An 18,802-nucleotide genomic window follows, 5' to 3' on the forward strand; every position below is an offset into this window, starting at 1 on the left:
ATAAATAAATAAATTAATTAATTAATTAATTAATAAATACATATATAACAGTTTCTATGAATACTATGGCACCATTTTCATAGAGGGAAAGTGATTACTATACAAGGAGAGAATATGAAATATCAACTCAACTTTCATTGCGATTGAATGTATTCTCTTTATAGTACGTACATTGTTAAGTGTTAACTTTGTAGTTTACAAATGTATATTTGTACCTAAGAAAAATAAAAATAATGAGGTGGTGTGATATAAAGTGAGACTAATAGTTCAATGATTTAGGCAAAAAATTCAAATTGATTTTGATCAAATATACACTCTCACAATATATAATATTAAGTTTTGTTACTCTCCAGTATTGGTCATACTCAACCTTACAATTCCAAATTCAACCAAACAATGAAATTAATAATATTCACATAATTTTCTCTCGCCAATCAAACGATAGAATCAAATGTCTCAATAATTTTTTTTTAATGAAATTTAAATTTCATTAATCCTATAAATACTTTTTGTGAACCAAATCGGTTCTAATTTCTACAACTACGCAGGTAAACTTAAATTTATTCTATGTATAATTATTTCAGATTAGCTTCTAGAAAGAGGTGAGCTGTACGTCGTGAAATTGGTCAGTGGCCCCCTGATCCCATTGCAATTATATTATCAAACCGAAAATCATTTGTAATACTCATTAATAATATTTTAAGAGAAGTTGGTCAGATGTTTTAGTCAAACCCTACAGTAAATAAATTGTGACGCTAATTAAAGACAACAATGAGATTTCCTTGTATGTCGTATCTAGTCGAAAGTTCATCAGGTGACCTCCATGGATTTCACTCTGCCAGCCATTGTAGCAACTTTGGCTACCACTTTTCTACTGCTCATCACTTTTATCTACAATCTCGTATTTCACAAAGGGTCGACCCAAAAACCACCCGAAGCCGGCGGCACATGGCCCATAATTGGCCATCTCCACCTCCTTGCTGCCCCTCGAGCCACCTTCAAAATCTTGGCCGACATGGCTGACAAATATGGGCCTATATTCCGAATAAGGCTCGGCACGAAACAAGTTTTGGTGGTGAGCGACTCACGAATCGCCAAAGAGTGCTTTACAACTAACGACAGAGCACTCGCAGGCCGGCCCAAGGCCTTAACTTCGGAGATCATAGGATACAACTACGCCATGTTTGGGATGTGTCCGTACGGTGAGTACTGGCGCCATGTCCGCAAGGTTGTGGTGCTCCAGCTGCTGTCCAACCGCCGTCGGGAGGCGCTCATGCGGGTTTGGGAATCGGGAGTAAGATCATTTGCCCAAGACATCTACCGAAGCTGGCTAAGGGACAAGAATGAATCCGAGGATGTAAAGCTGGACATGAAGGAGTTGTTTGGGGAAGTAGTGATGGACGTCACGATGCAGACGCTTTTCGGGCAGCAGTACGAGGAAGAAGGGAGCCGGACAGTAGTGAGGACGGCCAGTCGATTATTTAATCTACTGGGGGTCCCTGTTGTGGGTGATTATCTGCCATGGCTAAGATGGTTGGACATAGGAGGACATGAGAAGACCTTGAAGGAGACAGCGAAAAGGATGGACAGTATAGCAGAAGGTTGGCTACAAGAACATAAAAGGAAAAGAAATACGAAATCTAAAGAAGAAGAAGACTTCATGGATGGATTGATAAACAGTTTTCATGGTGATGGGGATCACAAAGATATTCCTAATGATTTTGATGCTGACACAATTGTGAAATCTACTTGCATGGTATGTGACTCTTTTGCTGTATAGTTCTCGGTAGGGGTGTAAATCAGCCCAACAGCTCGCAAGCCGCTCGGTCAAAGCTTCGAGTTCGAGCTCAAATGTTTTAGGCTCCTAATTTGTTTAGCCCCTCATGAGCGATATATACATATACATATATATATATATATATATATATATATATATATATATATATATATATATAGTCGAGTGGCTCTGAGCGATTTAGTCAAAGTTTGACTAGAGCTCGGTCAACTTCAAGCCTACTTATTATTTATAGAGCTCTAGCTCGAGCCTACCTATTATTTATAGAGCTCGACTCAACTCGTTTACACCCCTAATTCTCCGTAGAAATAAATGAAGAATAGTTTGTCATCAATAATTATATAAAATTTAGTCGATGGTCATTATTATTAATTTTTTAACACCCACCTAGCTAGATCCAAATTAAATGTTCTCTCTATATTTGCTTAGAATCTGCTATAGGGACCAAAACTTTTCACCATATGATATTATATAATTCATATTTGATTAATAAATAGATTATTTTTTTTAATATAGATGAGATTGACCAATTATAATAATCAATGAATAAAATGAGATTTCTTGCTACATCAGTTAGTAAAAAAAATTGGTGAAATTTTTTTGTAACTATAATGTTTATATGAAATATTCTATAATATTGTATTGTTGAAATCTAAATCATATCATGATAGATGATATATAATTATTTGCTCTTTATGGCAGGGTATGCTATTCGCTGGTACAGACACGACTACTATAACATTAACATGGGCACTCTCTTTAATATTAAATCATTCTAGTGTGCTAGAGAAGATTCGAGCAGAACTAGACATCCATGTTGGAAGGAAAAGACATGTGAACCATCTTGACCTAAACAACTTGATTTATCTTCAAGCTGTGGTGAAAGAAACTTTACGTTTATATACTCCTGGTCCGCTCTTACTGCCCCATGAATGTATTGATGATTGCGTGGTTAATGGTTACAACATTCAAAAGGGTACACGCCTATTAGTGAATGTATCTATGATTCATCGAGATCCAGATATTTGGTCAGATCCAAATGTGTTTAGGCCAGAAAGATTCTTGAATGAATACAAGGACATTGATGTTAGGGGCAATCATTTTGAACTAATTCCATTCGGGAGTGGAAGGAGAGTGTGCCCTGCGATTTCTTTAGCCCTACAAGTTATGGAGTTGGTATTGGCGTGTCTTATTCATGACTTTGATTTAAAGAGAATTTCAAATGAGCCTATTGACATGATAGAGATGGTTGGGATGACCAACAGAAAGGCAACTCCCCTCCATGTTTTTCTTACCCCACGCCTGCCTTCTCATCTCTACAATTAATTATGGAACTGTATATATAGTAGGCACTATCCTTTATGTAAGCATTACTATATGATGATATGATCAAATAAACATAATATATATGTATGTAATAGTTTCTGCACCGTACTAAGCTTTAATTTATTCTACAACTATTTCAGATAAGCTTCCTCCTAATATATTATTTCTATGACATTCATGGAGTTCAGAACAGTCATGCATTATCTCTGCAGGTTCTGTAGAGCCTTCACAATGGTTATCCTCATCAGCTCCATGCTCACAGTGATGTTCCTCTTCCATTATCCTAGTGTCTGTTTGTGAATGTTCATCATCATGTTTGTGTAATGTTGAATTATCTGAACAATCAGAATGTACATGGAATGCTGCATTATTAGCATGTAACTGATGACAACCATGGTCTTTTGCACATGAAATCTTGGAAGAACATGATGATGGAGCACACGACTTCTTGCCAAATCTCGAACCACATTTCTTCGCTGAACATCTCCGAGACGACTTGCAGGTCTTTCTTGACTCAGATTTGGAGCAGCAAGAAGGCCGGTGAGATGACGATTTAGTAGTAGTAGTAGTAGTTTCCCTGCTGCATTTATGTTTCTTGGTAGCAGAAGAAGATTTGCAGCACTTCTTTCGACGTTTAGGCGCCTCTCGATCTCCTCCTCGTAGAAGAAGCGTGCTATTAAAGATCACTACCAAGCAGGTTCCAACATCAACCAGCACTGCAGCCCAAACCAGTGGGTGACCAGCTATGGCCAGTGCCATTATAGCAGCCTTAGTGCAGATTGCCACCACAATGTTCACAATCACTTTTCTCCAAACTCTTCTGCCAAGTTCTATGGCTTTCCCTATCCTGCCAATATCATTTGTCATGAGTATAACATGACCTGTTTCCTGGGCAAGATTTGACCCCGATATTCCCATCGAGATCCCAACATCAGCAGTGGCTAAAGCAGGGGCATCGTTCAATCCATCGCCTATCATCCCCGTTCGACCTCCCTTCTGAAACTTCTTTATGATTTGTGCCTTCTCCTCAGGAAGTAGTTCGGCGTGAAACTCGTCTAAGGCACCACCTAGCTGCAGATTATATCCTTACTAGAATCACCACAAGTACAAATAATTGAAGCATTGATAATATAAGTATACATAGGTACCTGTTCTTGAACATGCCTGGCAGCTGCATAGCTATCTCCTGTAAGCATTACAGTTTTGATGCCCATCACCTTCAGCTTTCGAATTGCTTCTTGTGCCCCAGTTCTGCATGCATCAGACAGGCTGAAAACTCCAGCCAAAGATGATCCCACAAATATGTAGCTCATGGACTTTCCTTCTCTTCCATCAACATCAAATTCTGGAACTAAATTCGTAGATTGTTCATTAGGATGAATCATGCATGGCAACATATTTTTTGATGACAAGGGAAACTCATAGCCACTATCCGAGGGTCTGCACTGCATAAACCCCGTTATGTGACCCTAGCCAGCAAAAGAGTAAACCAGCCTATTGCTGACCGACTCAAACCATGAAGGCCAATAGGCCACTTTCACTCAGAGTACAGTCGAACTTGATTGTAACGTTGTGGTTACTAAATCAACAGTCTAACTAGAAATCAGTAATAACTAATAAATTGATGCGTTACCTGAGGTGCATCCTGCTCTGGCAGATATTTTCTTGTTTCCTATATAGATTTCCATCCCATCAATTTCACCATAAATTCCTTCACCAGGAAAGTTTTGAAAGTGTTCCACTTTCTCAGGATTTGGCTCCACTGAATGTGACTGTGCATAGTCGATTATGGCAGGAGCCATTGGGTGACTTGACTTGCTCTCTATGCTTGAAACCCTGAATGTGAATCACTAGACTTTATTATCATCTATATGTATCAGTAGTACTATACAGTATAGTAAGCTATAAGCTCTTAAATAAGTTCTGCCAAACAGAATCATAACCACAATCTTCAACAATATATTGGCCTTGGAGCTGAGATGGATGTAATCTTTATACCAGGAAAGCAGTGTATTGTGGTTGATACCATCCAGGAGTGAGCTGAAGTGTGCCACTGTAAATTCCCCCCTTGTTATTGTCCCTGTCTTGTCGAAAGCTATGACCTTTACTTTGGCAAGAATCTCAAGGTACTCTGCACCTTTAAACAGCAGACCTAAAGCTGCGGCTCGCGAAAGTGCACAGAACATTGCAACAGGCGTGGACAACACAAGCGCACAGGGGCATGCACTCACCAACACAACCAAAGCCAAGTGGTACCTTTCGCTTCGGTTCTCAACTTTCACTGCACTTATTGCCAAACAGGCTGAAATAGCCACAATGGCTGCAACACATATATACCAAATATTTCATTGCATGCAGAGAATTGAATGTGTAGGGTGTCAAGTAGTAATTAACCAGAAAGTTAATTGAGAGAAGAGAAGATGTTGTTACCTGGTGTGTAATACTTAGCAATCTTGTCTATTGATCTTTGGGCTCTGGACTTGTTGCTCTGAGCTTCTTCTACCAGCTTTGCCATTCTAGCCACCGCGCAATCTTCAGCCACTGCAGTAGTCTTGATGCTAATGTAGCCTGAACGATATAAAAAGGACCAGATTTGGTCATGCCACAGCAATACTATGACCAAACGAAGATATTCTGAAAAAGGACTAAAAGTGAACTGTCGTCTATAAATCACATGAAGTTGATGTGCTATAAGTACCATTAAGGTTAATTGTGGCAGCCCAAACAGTTGAATCCTTTTGCTTTGGCACAGAAAATGATTCCCCAGTCAAAGTCTTCTCATCTACCTCACATTCCCCTTCCACAACAATTCCATCAATTGGTATTACCTCCCCAGCCTTAACAGCAAGAATGGTGTCCACTTTGACTTGATTAGCATCAAGTATTTCACCAGTTTCAGCTAACACAGCTCTTTGTGAGACAACATTTACCAGTGATGACATAGCAGCCATGGCCTAAACAGTGAAGTAGTTAATGTCCTTTAATTTTTCCAGAAAAAGTAAAAAAATTTATAGAGGGAATAATATAATGCTGTTGGCCTGTTTGCAAACCTTGTGACTTGCCCTTGACTCCAACCATTCACCTGTGGTGAAAAGGAAGACGATTGTAGCAGCTTCCCAGTAATCATGTAGAACAATTGAACCTACAACTGGACACAGAGAAAAACATAAAAATTAATTATAAAAAAGCTTAAGTTTGGTACAAAATTTAATAACACATAACACACAGAAATTCATAATATAAGACACAATTACTAATTTGTTTCAGGTACAAAATTCATACTCTTAAAGGACAGAGTTTCATAACACAAAGTATTAAGGCCCTATTTGGTAAAATGGCTGTTAGCTGATAACTGTTTTCTGTTAGCTGATTGTGTTAATTAGAGAGTATAAATAGTTGATAACATTAGCTGATTGTAGAAAAGTGTTTGGTAAATAAGCTGTTTGCTGATAGCTGTTTGATATAATTTCTTTTCTCAAAAAGCTAATTGAAAAAGTTGCTAGGAGTAGCTTTTTTAATTTTAGTCTTTTGAAGTTGCAAAAAGCTAATTAACCAAACATTTATATTGATATTTTAACTAAATCAAACAATTAATAGTGATCAAATAAGCTAAAATTGACCTATAAGCCAATTTTTTACCAAACAGGGCCTAAAACTCCAGTAAGAGATGCATGCATCCTGGGGTATGATATATGATTGAGATAGCTAGATAGCTAGCTATAGAGCTCCATCAATAATATATTATTACCTGAAATTATCATAAGAATATTGATGTCAAGTGTGAGATTACGCAGCGCCGCCACGGCCCTTCTAAGAACGGGAAAGCTGCCGGCGACGGCGGCGGCAACAGCTAACCATTTCAAGGGTGCATACACATATTTAAGAAAGGAGAGCAGTAGCAGGATTCCACAAACCACCGCATAAGGACTTGGCAACATTTTTGGGCCATCATTTGTTTCTCCATTCACTTTTATGCTTGCCTCCAAACTTGCTTTATTTAGTGCCCTCACTGCTCATAATTAACCACAAGCTAATTAAGGATTATTAATATATTATATTATTCATTAATCAATGTACCATACTCAACACCAATTTGAATTGCAAACCTGAACAAAAAAAAAAAAAAAAAAAAAAAAAAAAAAAAAAAAAAATCAACCTAAATTCAACCCCCAATGTTCATGGTAGCTTTTGGCCTGTTTGGTAACATAGTTAGCTTATTCACCAATTTTGGCTTATTTAATCACTATTAGTTGTTTAACTTGGTTAAACATTCAATATAAGTGTTGATTAATTTGCTTTTATAACCTCTTATTGCTTCAAAATACTAAAATTCAAAAAACTGCTAAAAGCAACTTTTTCGATCAGCTTTTTGAGAAAATCATTTTGTATGCATCATAGTTGCAGTAGGCGCTAGTCGGGCGTCCGGGCTAGGCGGGCACCAAAAAAACAATGGCAGACTTGTAGTTTGACAATTTTAATGAGGCTGTTTTCAACATTCAATCAAATAACACATCCAAATAAATGAAATAATGATAATTCATAAGTCATAACATCAAAACAATATTAAAAATTAAAAATACTCAAATATGAAATACTCAAATACTTCAATCATCCAAAAGATTCAAAGTATCAAACTAGTCTACGGGTATATATATATATATATATATATATATATATGAAAAAAATAAGCAAGGCCGAGCTGATCGGGTTAACTTCACCGAAATGGACGAGTTAACTCAGCTAAGTTAGATGCTAGGCGGCCAAGTCGGCCGAGTTAAGCGCTAAGCGGACGCCTAGGGGAGAAATCGCCAGGGTCTAGCGCCTAGGGGGGCGCATAGACCGATTTTTGCAACAGTGGTATGCATGTAATCCGCTAACAACTAATTTACCAAACGTATTTCTACAATCAGCTAATGCTATCAACTACTCAAACTTACTAATCCAATCAATTAACAACTAACAGCTATTTACCAAACACTCGTCTGTATGCGTACATGCAAGCCTCTCTTGGACTAACTTAATTGTGTGTACTATGTATGGATATAAAAAATGGAAGATGACATGTATAATAAGGCAATAATATTTCTGAAATTTGAAAAAAAAAAAAAAAAAAAAAAAAAAAAAAAAAAAAAAGATAAGTGGAGAATTGAAAGGGATAAAAATATTTGCTTGGCATCATGCAACGTAACTTCAATCCAACGACGTCATATATGCATGCATGCATATACGGCATCTTACATTTGGGCACTCGACGCCACGAAACTGTTTCTCCGACATCATGCATTTGTTCTCTCCATAGTCCATACGTTCGTGATTTCATACCAAACGTGACGATCCTTCTACGTTAGTTATCCTTATTGTGGTCCATGCATCAATGACAAATACATATCCATTTCAAATAATACTCTATAATACATACCCGATGATTATGAAATTGAATAAGTCTTATGTGAGATCATTTTATCAAATGTGTACTATTTTTTGGTTAAAATATAATATTTTTCATGTGAGATGGTCACTTAAATAAATAATCAATATATTAATTAAAGAGAAATTCAGTAATTTAAAATAGTTGGTAAACGAAGAACGATATATTGCTAATTCAGTAACTTAATCAATATATTAATTAAAGAGATATTCAGTAACTACTAATATAATTGCAAAGTGGATTGTATATATTGCTATATTTAGCTTTCGACTTAAAAATTGATAGCTAAATAGGGGGATGTCAATCTTAGTTCGAAATTGATGAGCTGGCCCAATAAAATTGAAAAATTTTAGAATTAGAACCAAAATATTTGTAGTTAATAAATTAAAAAATGGCCTAATAGTCCAAAACTGATAAGCTCGGTGGCTCACTAACACGAAATTTAATGGGTTAGCCCAATATCTTGAACCACTTATAACTATTCTTTGTAACAAAAATGATGCCAAATAAAATATACATGCCCGAAATTTAGTGCCTGCTTTTGCCATAAACACGGGAAATAAATTACCGGAATACAAAAGTTTTCTTGCAGCTTCCCAGCTTGGAAACATATGTACAGAACTAAAAATAATTTATCACCAAAAAAGTGATTAACATTTTCTAAAATCACAAATTTTTAAGGTATTGAATTTTTTCCGATCATATTTAATTAATAGATGGTCGGAACTTCTTATCACCGTCAATAGTGATTGGAAAATATTTTTTTCTTTTTATAAAAATTAAATTTCAATTTACGTACTTTTCTAGATTGTCAAAAAAGTAAAAGGAAATTAACCGATTTCTAACTTGTAATTTAGTGATTAGTACTAAATTAATTGACAAACTTGATTGTAATTGTTTCTTTTGAAAATTACCTTTTGAAGTTTACTAAAGTTAGTTCTTGAAAATTAATTAATCATACAAATAAGAGAAAATTACATTTTTCGTTCCTAAGTTATATGATAATTATAGAATTGTCCTTTAAGTGATAGTTGTGTGATTACTTTTCGACCTTAATTAAGCTATCATTGCTGTTGTAGTTTTCGTCTCTAAGCTATACTAAAGTTGCAAATTTTGTCCATAATATTTTGTTAGTAAATAAACGAAAAATGAACATGATCAATAAGAATGAATATAATTCTACAATTATCATATAACTTAGGAACAAAATGTATTAATATACCTATCTGGTGCTGGGTAATGAGAAGAGGATCATGAACGACGACGACAGTTTTTGTGGTAACCATGACGGAAACCTCATGAACTCCGTCAAGACCCTTCAAAATCTTGTCTATCAAAGGAACCTCAGAAGGACAGCAAATCCCAATCACATCAAAGTAGCTTTTCTCTGCTCCATTATTATTAATGTTTTTCTCTCTCATTTTTTTTTTTTTTCTTGATTGTCTACTGCTTAGCTTCTCTCTACGCAATGATATATATGAGAGACATATATAAGATATTGGGATTTATATATAAATAAATTATTAAAGACTAAAGAGGGTTGGGTGTGGAGTGTGAGAGTGTTTTTGGAAGTTGGATGGAGAGGAGATATGGAAATATGGCATTACTTTTGGAGGAAAGCTAGCTAGCTAATAGCTATATATATTCTTTAATTTCCACTTTATATCATTATATGTTTGGTTTAATTTATTATTTGTAATAATTATCATAATAAATAGAACTAGAACCCATTCTTGTATGAATCAGATAATGGCCGGGGCAGGTTTCTATCTAGCTCTTAATCAACACAAACATTTTTAGTGTTTGTGTATAAGAATTCTTAGGGTGTGTTTGGTTGGTGGGTTTTGCCAATAGGAATGAGTATGAAAGTGATTGGTGTTGTTTGGTTGATAAGTTTTTAGAACACCACTTTGGGTTTCGAATACCCCATCAATTGAAAAACCCATACCCAAATAGAATAAGGCCGGGTTTAATTCCCTTATTCATTTTCAAGCACTACTATTAGTAACCATTCTCATTCCACCATACTACCAAACATGTTAAATACTTTCACCAAAACCCATTACCATTACCAAGTATTTGATACCCATTCCGATTCCGATTCTTATGTGTCAACCAAACACACCCTTAATGTATCACGACTAAGAAAATTTGCGATAAGATAAAATTAGATTTAAGAAAAAAAATTAAAAAAAAAAAAAAAAAAGTAACGGAAAGGATACGCATGCGTACGTTAAAGTATGACAAGGAAATCATTAAAATAGTTGTTATATATTTAAAAGAAAAAAAAAACAAAAAACAAAAAACAAAAACAAAGAAGAAGCTAATAAAGTAAGTAACTAATACATTAAAATGGGCTGCTCTCTGTTGATAGTAATGGGCTAAGCAGGGGAAAAACAATTTGGATGTTTCTACAGTATGTTATTCTCCTAATTTTATAGACGCTATTGTCAGACAATTGTTATATCGTGCAAGGTGGATACCGTTTGATAATTTTGGAGTAACAATGTCATTAGTGGTGTCGTTTTTCTCTACCAATCAAATTTTTTTTTTTTATTTCTCAAAACGTACAACTCAGCGAGACGTTGTGAATATAGAGTTCAAGAATTAAAAATATAGAGTTAAAAAATTATGAACATAAAGTTCTATAATTATGAACATAGAGTTCTGTAATTGTGAATATAGAGTTCAATAATTGTGAATATGGAGTTTAAAAATTATGAACATAGAGTTCAATAATTGTGAATATAGAGTTCAATAATTGTGAATATAAAGTTCAATAATTATGAACATAGAGTTCAGTAATTATGAACATAGACTTCCTGACGACAAACGACATTAACGACGAAAGAAATCAATTTTTTTTAATTGATACGGTGTCATTTTCTCCAAAAAGACTCCGTTTTAGAACCATGTCCACTTGCAAGGTGGACACGGTTCCACAACACAATTTGCCACGCCCAACCCTCAACTCCATCGGAAATTAAATACTAATTATTAAAATTTTAAATTAAATTTAACCCGGAATTCAAATTTAAAATTTTTTAAAATAGACTAAAATACCCTAATAAATAGGAAATGAAACATGAAATGAAAAATAAAAATAAAAGTAAAAATTTGCAGCCTCGAACAGCAAAATAGTCTTTGAGGTGAAAAAAAAAAAAAAAAAAAAAAAAAAAAAAAAAAAAAAAGACTACAAAAGGCGTGTGCTTGGAGATCCAAGCTCTAGAGAGAACAGTCTGTCGAAAATTGTTTTTCCCCCACCCATCCCAAACATTTTTAAATATACCGTTAAGTATTTCCAAATATATCATCAAGCACTTTCAAATGTTAAAAATCAATGAAAAGGAAAAAAAAAAAAAAATACATAAGCATTTTTTCCACTATTAGTGGTCCATAATATAATGATTGATAACTTTGCCCACTATTTTTGTGCTGTTTATATAGCTCATTTTACAACACTACTACCCCTGTTGATATCACTTTAAACTCAACTCGCAATTTTAGCTAAAATTTATTTTAATTTTGATTTTAATGTTTGAATCAAACATTTCTAGAGTTAGTGACTATGTATATGTTAAGTTGAGATTTAAAGAGTCAAGTTCAGTAATTTACTATTCTTCTCTCAAAAGGTTGAATCCTCAACCCCTAAGAGTCTCCACACTCCAATCCGACCCGAGTTTAAGTATAGTAATTTACTATTCAAATATAGCATTGGCTGTAATATAAGTGAATATATTATTAGGACTCTATCATCATTAGTATTCGTTACCTATTATTATTAGTATTCGTCTTGTAATAGGTTTACTATTCACTACTATATATACTCTTGTACAGACTCATTATTGATTATTCAGATATATCGTATCCTCATCTGGTATCAGCAGGTTTCTCTCTCCTCTCTCTAATGGCGCACCTCGGATCTGATGACGGCTCTGTTGGTAGTTCTGAACGGACCGTTTCCAAGGCCGCGCTTGTTGCACCGCTGCAGTCGGGGGTGTCTTTCTCTTCGGCGCATCACTTCGTCTCCATCAAGTTGACATCCCGCAATTTTTTGTTTTGGCGTACTCAGCTTCTTCCGTTCCTGGATGGCCAAGGGTTGTTGGGTTTTGTCGATGGTACTTCGGTATGTCCGCCGATCACCGCGCTTGCCGTGTCGCCTGCCGAGGGAGCCGTTCCTGCCGTGCCTTCGTCGGCTTCGTCTTCCGCTGCTCGGAGTGCATGGCTCCGTCAAGATAAGGCTGTGCTCTCCTTATTAATCTCATCCTTGTCCGACGAGATGATGCACCTCGCAATCGGTAAGTCCACTTCTCGGCATTTGTGGTTGGCAATCGAACAGGTTCTTGGTTCGACTACACGGGCTCGTGCCCTCCGGTTGGTGGGCGAGTTGCAAGGACTGCGGCAGGGGGATGCTTCGATCCCGGACTATCTTGGCCGTGCGCAGGTGCTTATCGAGGATTTAGCGCTTGTCGGCCGTCCGGTGACGCTAGAGGATCAGAATATGTATATATTCCGAGGCTTGCGGTCCGAATATCGTCCTTTGGTGGTGTCGCTCACAAGGGGTGCTCCGGTGTCTCTGCCCGAGTTATCCGATTTTCTTGTTTCGCAGGCTTTTATATGTGCCGATGATGCTGGTGATGTTGTTGCTGCTCCGGTCGCCATGGTGGCTCAGCGAGGTGGAGGCCGTTCGGGCGGGCAGCAGCGTGGAGGCGGCAACCGCGGCCGTGGTCGCGGCAAAGGGCGTGGCGGTGCCGGGGCTGTCCAGTGCCAGATCTGCTCCGGCGAGGGCCATTCGGCCGCTTCATGCTTTCCCTGGTACGATGGAGCTCCGGGGCCGAGAGCGCATGTTGCGTATCCTGTGGACGATGCGGTTTCGGTTAGCACTCAGCAATGGTTTCCCGACACTGGTGCGTCGAACCATGCCACCCCAGATCCGTTTTTGATGTCCTCGACCATCTCTTATAACGGTCCGGATCATCTTCGTGTTGGTGACGGTAAGTGTTTACCTATTGTTGGTACTGGTTCGTCTTCGGTAGCCTCTTCTAAAACACTGTTTCGGTTGTCTGATGTTCTTTTTGTTCCTGGGCTTTCTGCGTCTTTATTATCTGTACAACGGTTTGCCCGTGATAATAATGTCTTCTTTGAATTTCACCCTGATTGTTTCGTTGTGAAGGATCGTTCAACCAGGGAAGTTCTGTATAGAGGGCAGGCTTCGGGGGGTCTCTATTCTTGGCCTGTTTCTCGTTCGAGTCCCGCTGCGTTAGTGTCTTCGCGTGTCTCCTCTGACGTTTGGCATGGTCGGTTGGGTCACCCTCATCCTCGTGTCTTGCGGCAGATTTTGAATTCGTGTTCCATTGATTCTAGTTTTAGTAATAGTTCGGTGTCGTGTCGTGCTTGTATGCTTGGGAAATCATCTCGGTTTCCCTTGCCTGGTGTCAATACTACTACGTCGCATGTTTTAGAGCTTATTTATACTGATATTTGGGGCCCAGCGCCTTTTCTTTCTGTCGTCGGTTTTCGTTATTTTGTTTTGTTTGTTGATGACTACACACGCTATGTATGGTTTTATCCTATGCGATTAAAAACTGATGTGTATGCTATCTTCGAGCAGTTTCGGTCACTAGTTGAGCGTTCATATGGTCGTAAGATTGTCTCTATACAATCTGATTTAGGGGGAGAGTATAAACGATTGCACCGTACTTTTGTCTCTTTGGGTATCAATCATAGGCAATCTTATGCCTATACCCATGAGCAGAATGGTAGAGTTGAGCGTCGGCATCGTCACGTTGTAGAAACGGGTCTAGCTCTCTTGGCTCAGGCTTCGGTTCCACAGCGATATTGGGATTATGCCTTTGAGACTGCGGTCTATCTCATCAATAAAATGCCTACTCGAGTTCAAGACAATGTCAGTCCTCATTATCGTTTGCATCATTCTAATCCTTCTTATTCCTTCTTGCGTGTGTTTGGCTGTCTCTGTTATCCTCTGTTACGCCCATTCAATCGTAACAAGTTGCAGTATCGGTCATCCCCGTGTGTGTTTCTTGGTTATCCGTCTTCGTTTCGTGGCTATCGTTGTTTAGATCCTGCTACTAACAAGGTATTCATTTGTTGTCATGTACGGTTTGATGAGACCGTATATCCGTTTGCTTCTTCTATGCCTTCTCAGGTCTCTAGCTCTCGCCCGGTTGAGCCGTGGGGTGTTGGTGCCATTCGGGTTGGTGTTGGCTCCGATGTTTTTCCCACTGGACCTGATCCTCATCCGAAGTTGGACGCGGATTTCGGGGCTGCCGCAGCTGGTTCAGATTCTCGCACCGTGACTGCCACGGCTCCGGAAGGGGCGGTCTCGGGTGCTCCTACTGCGCCCAAGCGAGGCCGCCGTACGGCGAAGCCTGTTCAGCCTCGGTCTCATGTTATAGCAACCCGTTCTCAAGGACCGACGCAGCATGTGGCTCTTATGACTGTTCCTGAACCGACTTGTTATTCTCAGGCAGTTCGGTATCCGGAGTGGCGTGAGGCCATGGATCTTGAGTTTAATGCCTTGCTCCAGAATCACACTTGGCGCCTAGTTAGTCGCACACCTGGCATGAATGTTGTGGGGTGCAAATGGGTGTTCAGAACGAAGCGCAAGGCCAATGGCACGATTGAGCGGCACAAGGCTCGATTGGTCGCAAAGGGTTTCAATCAAGTCGTTGGGCAGGACTTTTTTTAGACTTTCAGTCCTGTTGTCAAACCCACCACCGTGCGGCTTCTTCTCTCTTTAGCCGTTTCTCGCGGTTGGGTCATTCGGCAGTTGGATGTTCACAACGCCTTCCTCAATGGTAATCTTGCAGAGACAGTTTACATGAGACACCGCCCGGTTATGAAGACCAGTCACGGCCAGATGATGTGTGTTTGTTACAGAGGTCACTCTATAGTCTTAAGCAGGCTCCTCGAGCGTGGTTCAATAGGTTGCATGCTTTCTTGGTGTCGGTTGGTTTTTCACCCTCCAAGACTGATGTTTCTTTATTCATCTATACTTGTGACTCTGTCTGTTTATATTTGCTTGTCTATGTTGATGATATCCTTGTTATGGGGTCTGATGCTTCGTGTGTTACTCGGCTTCTTACTGACTTAGCCTCGGAGTTTAAGATTCGTGACATGGGTGCTCCGTCTTTTTTTCTTGACATTGAGACGGTCTCCGAGGATGGTGGTTTGTTTCTTTCTCAGCAGCGATACATGCGAGATATTTTGAGTCGTGCAGGTATGGTGGACTGTAAACCGTTGGCTACTCAGGTTCCTGTGTCCCGACCTTCTTCTGATTCTGTGGTTCCCTATGCGGATCCCACGCAGTATCGCAGTCTTGCTGGGGCTCTACAGTATCTTACTGTTACTCGTCCGGATCTCTCTTTTGCCGTGAATCGGGTCTGTCAGCATATGCACTCTCCAACCACTGAGCATTGGGCTATGCTCAAGCGTGTTCTGCGGTATGTAAAAGGAACTCTGCACTTTGGTCTTTTTATTCGTCCTTCCTCCTCTGTTGCGGTTCATGCCTTTTCGGATTCGGACTGGGCTGGTGATCCAGCTGACAGGAAGTCTACTAGTGGTTTTGCGGTTTTTCTTGGTGGCAATCTGATTTCCTGGTCTTGTCGGAAGCAATGCACGGTTGCTCGTTCGTCTACAGAGGCTGAATACAAGGCTCTGGCTGATGTGTCTGCGGAGGTCACCTGGTTGGTTTCTCTGTTGCACGAGCTTGGAGTGTCATTGGCTGCTCCTCCCACTCTCTGGTGTGATAATTTGGGTGCGACTTATCTCTGTTCCAACCCGGTGTTCCATGCTCGTACGAAGCATGTGGAAATTGATTACCACTTTGTTCGTGACAAAGTGGCGAAGAAGGAGTTGCAGGTTAGCTTCATTTCCACAAAGGATCAGATGGCTGATGTGTTCACTAAAGCTCTCCCTGGTCCGCGTTTCTCTACTCTATGTGGCAAGCTCAATGTCATTGCTAGTCCACCTTGTGCTTGAGGGGGAGTATTAGGACTCTATCATCATTAGTATTCGTTACCTATTATTATTAGTATTCGTCTTGTAATAGGTTTACTATTCACTACTATATATACTCTTGTACAGACTCATTATTGATTATTCAGATATATAGTATCTTCATCTATATTTGTACATTTACTAATAACTATAATTTTTATTGTGATATGGAATTAGAAATAGATATGTGCTTGAAGTGATTGATTCTAATAGCTAAGTATCTTGAGGTCATTGAATATATTTTATATTGTCGGCAAACAGGTTTCTACATTTTTTTCACTGTTTTTATAATTTATTAGTTTTTATATTTTCCTAATCAATGATATTTAAATAATTTCCTCATAATTATTTATGAAGATAAATGATTAAGAATATGAGGCCACCAACAACTCGTACTTTTATCTTCAAGGATTTTAGTTTGTATGCAATCTACACGTACACTGCATGGGACAATAATGCAAAAGTTTAAGCGACCTCACGTTTATTGAAACTATATATGGATTTGAGTGTGCAAGCCATTGTAGCAGCTTTGGCTACGTCTTTTCTACTACTCACCTTTCTCTACAACCTCTTATTTCACAAAGGGACGTCGTGTAGCCAAAACCCACCGGAAGCAGGCGGCGCATGGCCAATAATCGGCCATCTCCACCTCCTCGCTGCCCCTCGAGCCACCTTCAAAATCTTGAGGGACATGGCAGACAAATACGGGCCTATATTTCAAATTAGGCTCTGTGCCCAACAAGTCTTGGGTATGAGGAAGAAGGGATCCGGACAGTAGTGGTGACGGTGAGGAGAATCTTTGAATTGATGGGAGTGACTCTTGTGGGGGATTACCTACCATGGCTAAGATGGTTGGACATAGGAGGACATGAGAAGGCCATGAAGAAGACAGCCAAAGAGATGGACACCATAATGGAAAGTTGGCTACAACAACATAAAAGGAAAAGAAATATTACGAAATCTAAAGAGGAATTAGAAGAAGAAGAAGAAGAAGACTTCATGGATGGATTGCTGTCCAGTTTTGAGGATGACAAAGATAATATTCCTAAAGATTTTGATGCAGACACAATTGTGAAAGCCACTTGCATGGTATGCGACTCCTTTAATTTGTTGTTTCGGTTTGAGTTAATTCTATTTTTAGTCCTACATTTATTCTTCAATTTTTATGGCAGGCTGTGCTATTAGCTGCCACGGATACAACTACAGTAACATTAACCTGGGCAATTTCTTTAGTTTTGAACAATTATAGCGTGTTGGAGAAGATTCGAGTTGAGCTAGATACTCATGTTGGGAGGGAATTGAAAGACATGTTAACAAATCCGACCTAAACAACTTGACTTATCTTCAAGCTGTTGTGAAAGAAACTTTACGTTTATATCCGGCTGGCTGGTCCTCTTTTAGTGCTGCACGAATCTATTGATGATTGCATGGTCAATGGCTACCACATCTCAAATGGTGTACGCATATTGGTGAATGTTTCTGAGATTCATCGAGATCCAAGATTTTGGTTAGATCCCAATATGTTTAGGCTAGAGAGATTCTTGAGTGAACATAAAGATATTGATGTTAAGGGCAATCACTTTGCGTTGATTCCGTTTGGAAGCGAAAGGATAATATGTCCTGGAATTTCTTTAGCGCTTCAAATTTTGGAGTTCGTCTTGGCTAGTCTAATTCATAACTTTAATTTAAATAGGATTCCAAATGAACCTATTGACATGACTAAGAGCGTTGGGCTGACAATTATGAAGAAAACTCCCCTCTATGCTCTTCTTACCCCACGCCTACCTTCACATGCATCTCTACCGTTGAGTAACTTAGTATCAATATATTATTGCATTTACCACTTTTCTTTTGCAATATGCTAGTGATAAGATTATATGAAAATTCCTATCAAGTCGAAATGTAGAGTCTTGGGAGTATGCAAAGGGCTTTCCCCTTGTGGACAAGATTATACCAAAATAACAAAATTGACCCACTAGCTCATTTGTTATCTATATATTTTAAATTGATATGTATAGGCTGTGTATACCTTGTAAACCTTAATGTATTGCAGGATTGGTGTGTGATCATCGTGGTATCTATATGAATACTATTGTAAGTGATAGATCGGATTTAGATTATTCAATTTAAAGATTAAATCAAGAACTAATTCAAAGATTATACAACTATTATACACTGAACAATAGGAAATTTTATTGTTATGAAGAAATGGGATACATAATCCATATTTCTAG

General features: G+C 38.5%; 3 protein-coding genes across 3 annotated transcripts; 2 read left to right on the forward strand and 1 right to left on the reverse strand.

Annotated features, from left to right (window-relative positions):
• Positions 1-810: 810 nt before the first annotated feature.
• LOC109152174 (cytochrome P450 CYP82D47-like) lies at positions 811-3,224 on the forward strand. The gene is made up of 2 exons (XM_019299742.1): positions 811-1,756; positions 2,498-3,224. The coding sequence occupies exons 1-2, from the start codon at positions 824-826 to the stop codon at positions 3,119-3,121; spliced, it is 1,557 nt and encodes a 518-aa protein (XP_019155287.1). The 5' UTR covers positions 811-823; the 3' UTR covers positions 3,122-3,224.
• On the reverse strand, positions 3,222-9,970 carry LOC109152172 (putative inactive cadmium/zinc-transporting ATPase HMA3). Its single transcript, XM_019299740.1, has 9 exons — positions 9,772-9,970; positions 6,870-7,130; positions 6,172-6,269; positions 5,820-6,075; positions 5,552-5,689; positions 5,120-5,441; positions 4,755-4,957; positions 4,270-4,472; positions 3,222-4,192 (listed from the first exon to the last, which is right to left on the reverse strand). Exons 1-9 carry the CDS (start codon positions 9,968-9,970, stop codon positions 3,242-3,244), a joined length of 2,631 nt encoding a protein of 876 aa, XP_019155285.1. The 3' UTR covers positions 3,222-3,241.
• Positions 9,971-17,185: 7,215 nt separating this feature from the next.
• Positions 17,186-18,379, forward strand: LOC109152175 (cytochrome P450 CYP82D47-like). Its single transcript, XM_019299743.1, has 2 exons — positions 17,186-17,657; positions 17,741-18,379. The coding sequence occupies exons 1-2, from the start codon at positions 17,376-17,378 to the stop codon at positions 17,894-17,896; spliced, it is 438 nt and encodes a 145-aa protein (XP_019155288.1). The 5' UTR covers positions 17,186-17,375; the 3' UTR covers positions 17,897-18,379.
• Positions 18,380-18,802: the final 423 nt, after the last annotated feature.

This window comes from Ipomoea nil, unplaced genomic scaffold (genome assembly GCF_001879475.1).
Source record: "Ipomoea nil cultivar Tokyo-kokei standard unplaced genomic scaffold, Asagao_1.1 scaffold2387, whole genome shotgun sequence".
Classification (NCBI taxonomy): Eukaryota; Viridiplantae; Streptophyta; class Magnoliopsida; order Solanales; family Convolvulaceae; genus Ipomoea; species Ipomoea nil.

What these genes read in the sequence shown, in the direction of transcription:
- LOC109152174 (XM_019299742.1), top strand. Translation starts at nt 824, where the DNA reads ATGGATTTCACTCTGCCAGCCATTGTAGCAACTTTGGCTACCACTTTT. An exon ending in TTGTGAAATCTACTTGCATG is followed by an intron (nt 1,757 to 2,497) that starts GTATGTGACTCT and finishes TCTTTATGGCAG; the next exon opens with GGTATGCTATTCGCTGGTAC.
- LOC109152172 (XM_019299740.1), bottom strand. Translation starts at nt 9,970, where the DNA reads ATGAGAGAGAAAAACATTAATAATAATGGAGCAGAGAAAAGCTACTTT. An exon ending in CATTACCCAGCACCAGATAG is followed by an intron (nt 7,131 to 9,771) that starts GTATATTAATAC and finishes AATTATGAGCAG; the next exon opens with TGAGGGCACTAAATAAAGCA. An exon ending in AGTCAAGGGCAAGTCACAAG is followed by an intron (nt 6,076 to 6,171) that starts GTTTGCAAACAG and finishes TTCACTGTTTAG; the next exon opens with GCCATGGCTGCTATGTCATC.
- LOC109152175 (XM_019299743.1), top strand. Translation starts at nt 17,376, where the DNA reads ATGGGAGTGACTCTTGTGGGGGATTACCTACCATGGCTAAGATGGTTG. An exon ending in TTGTGAAAGCCACTTGCATG is followed by an intron (nt 17,658 to 17,740) that starts GTATGCGACTCC and finishes TTTTTATGGCAG; the next exon opens with GCTGTGCTATTAGCTGCCAC.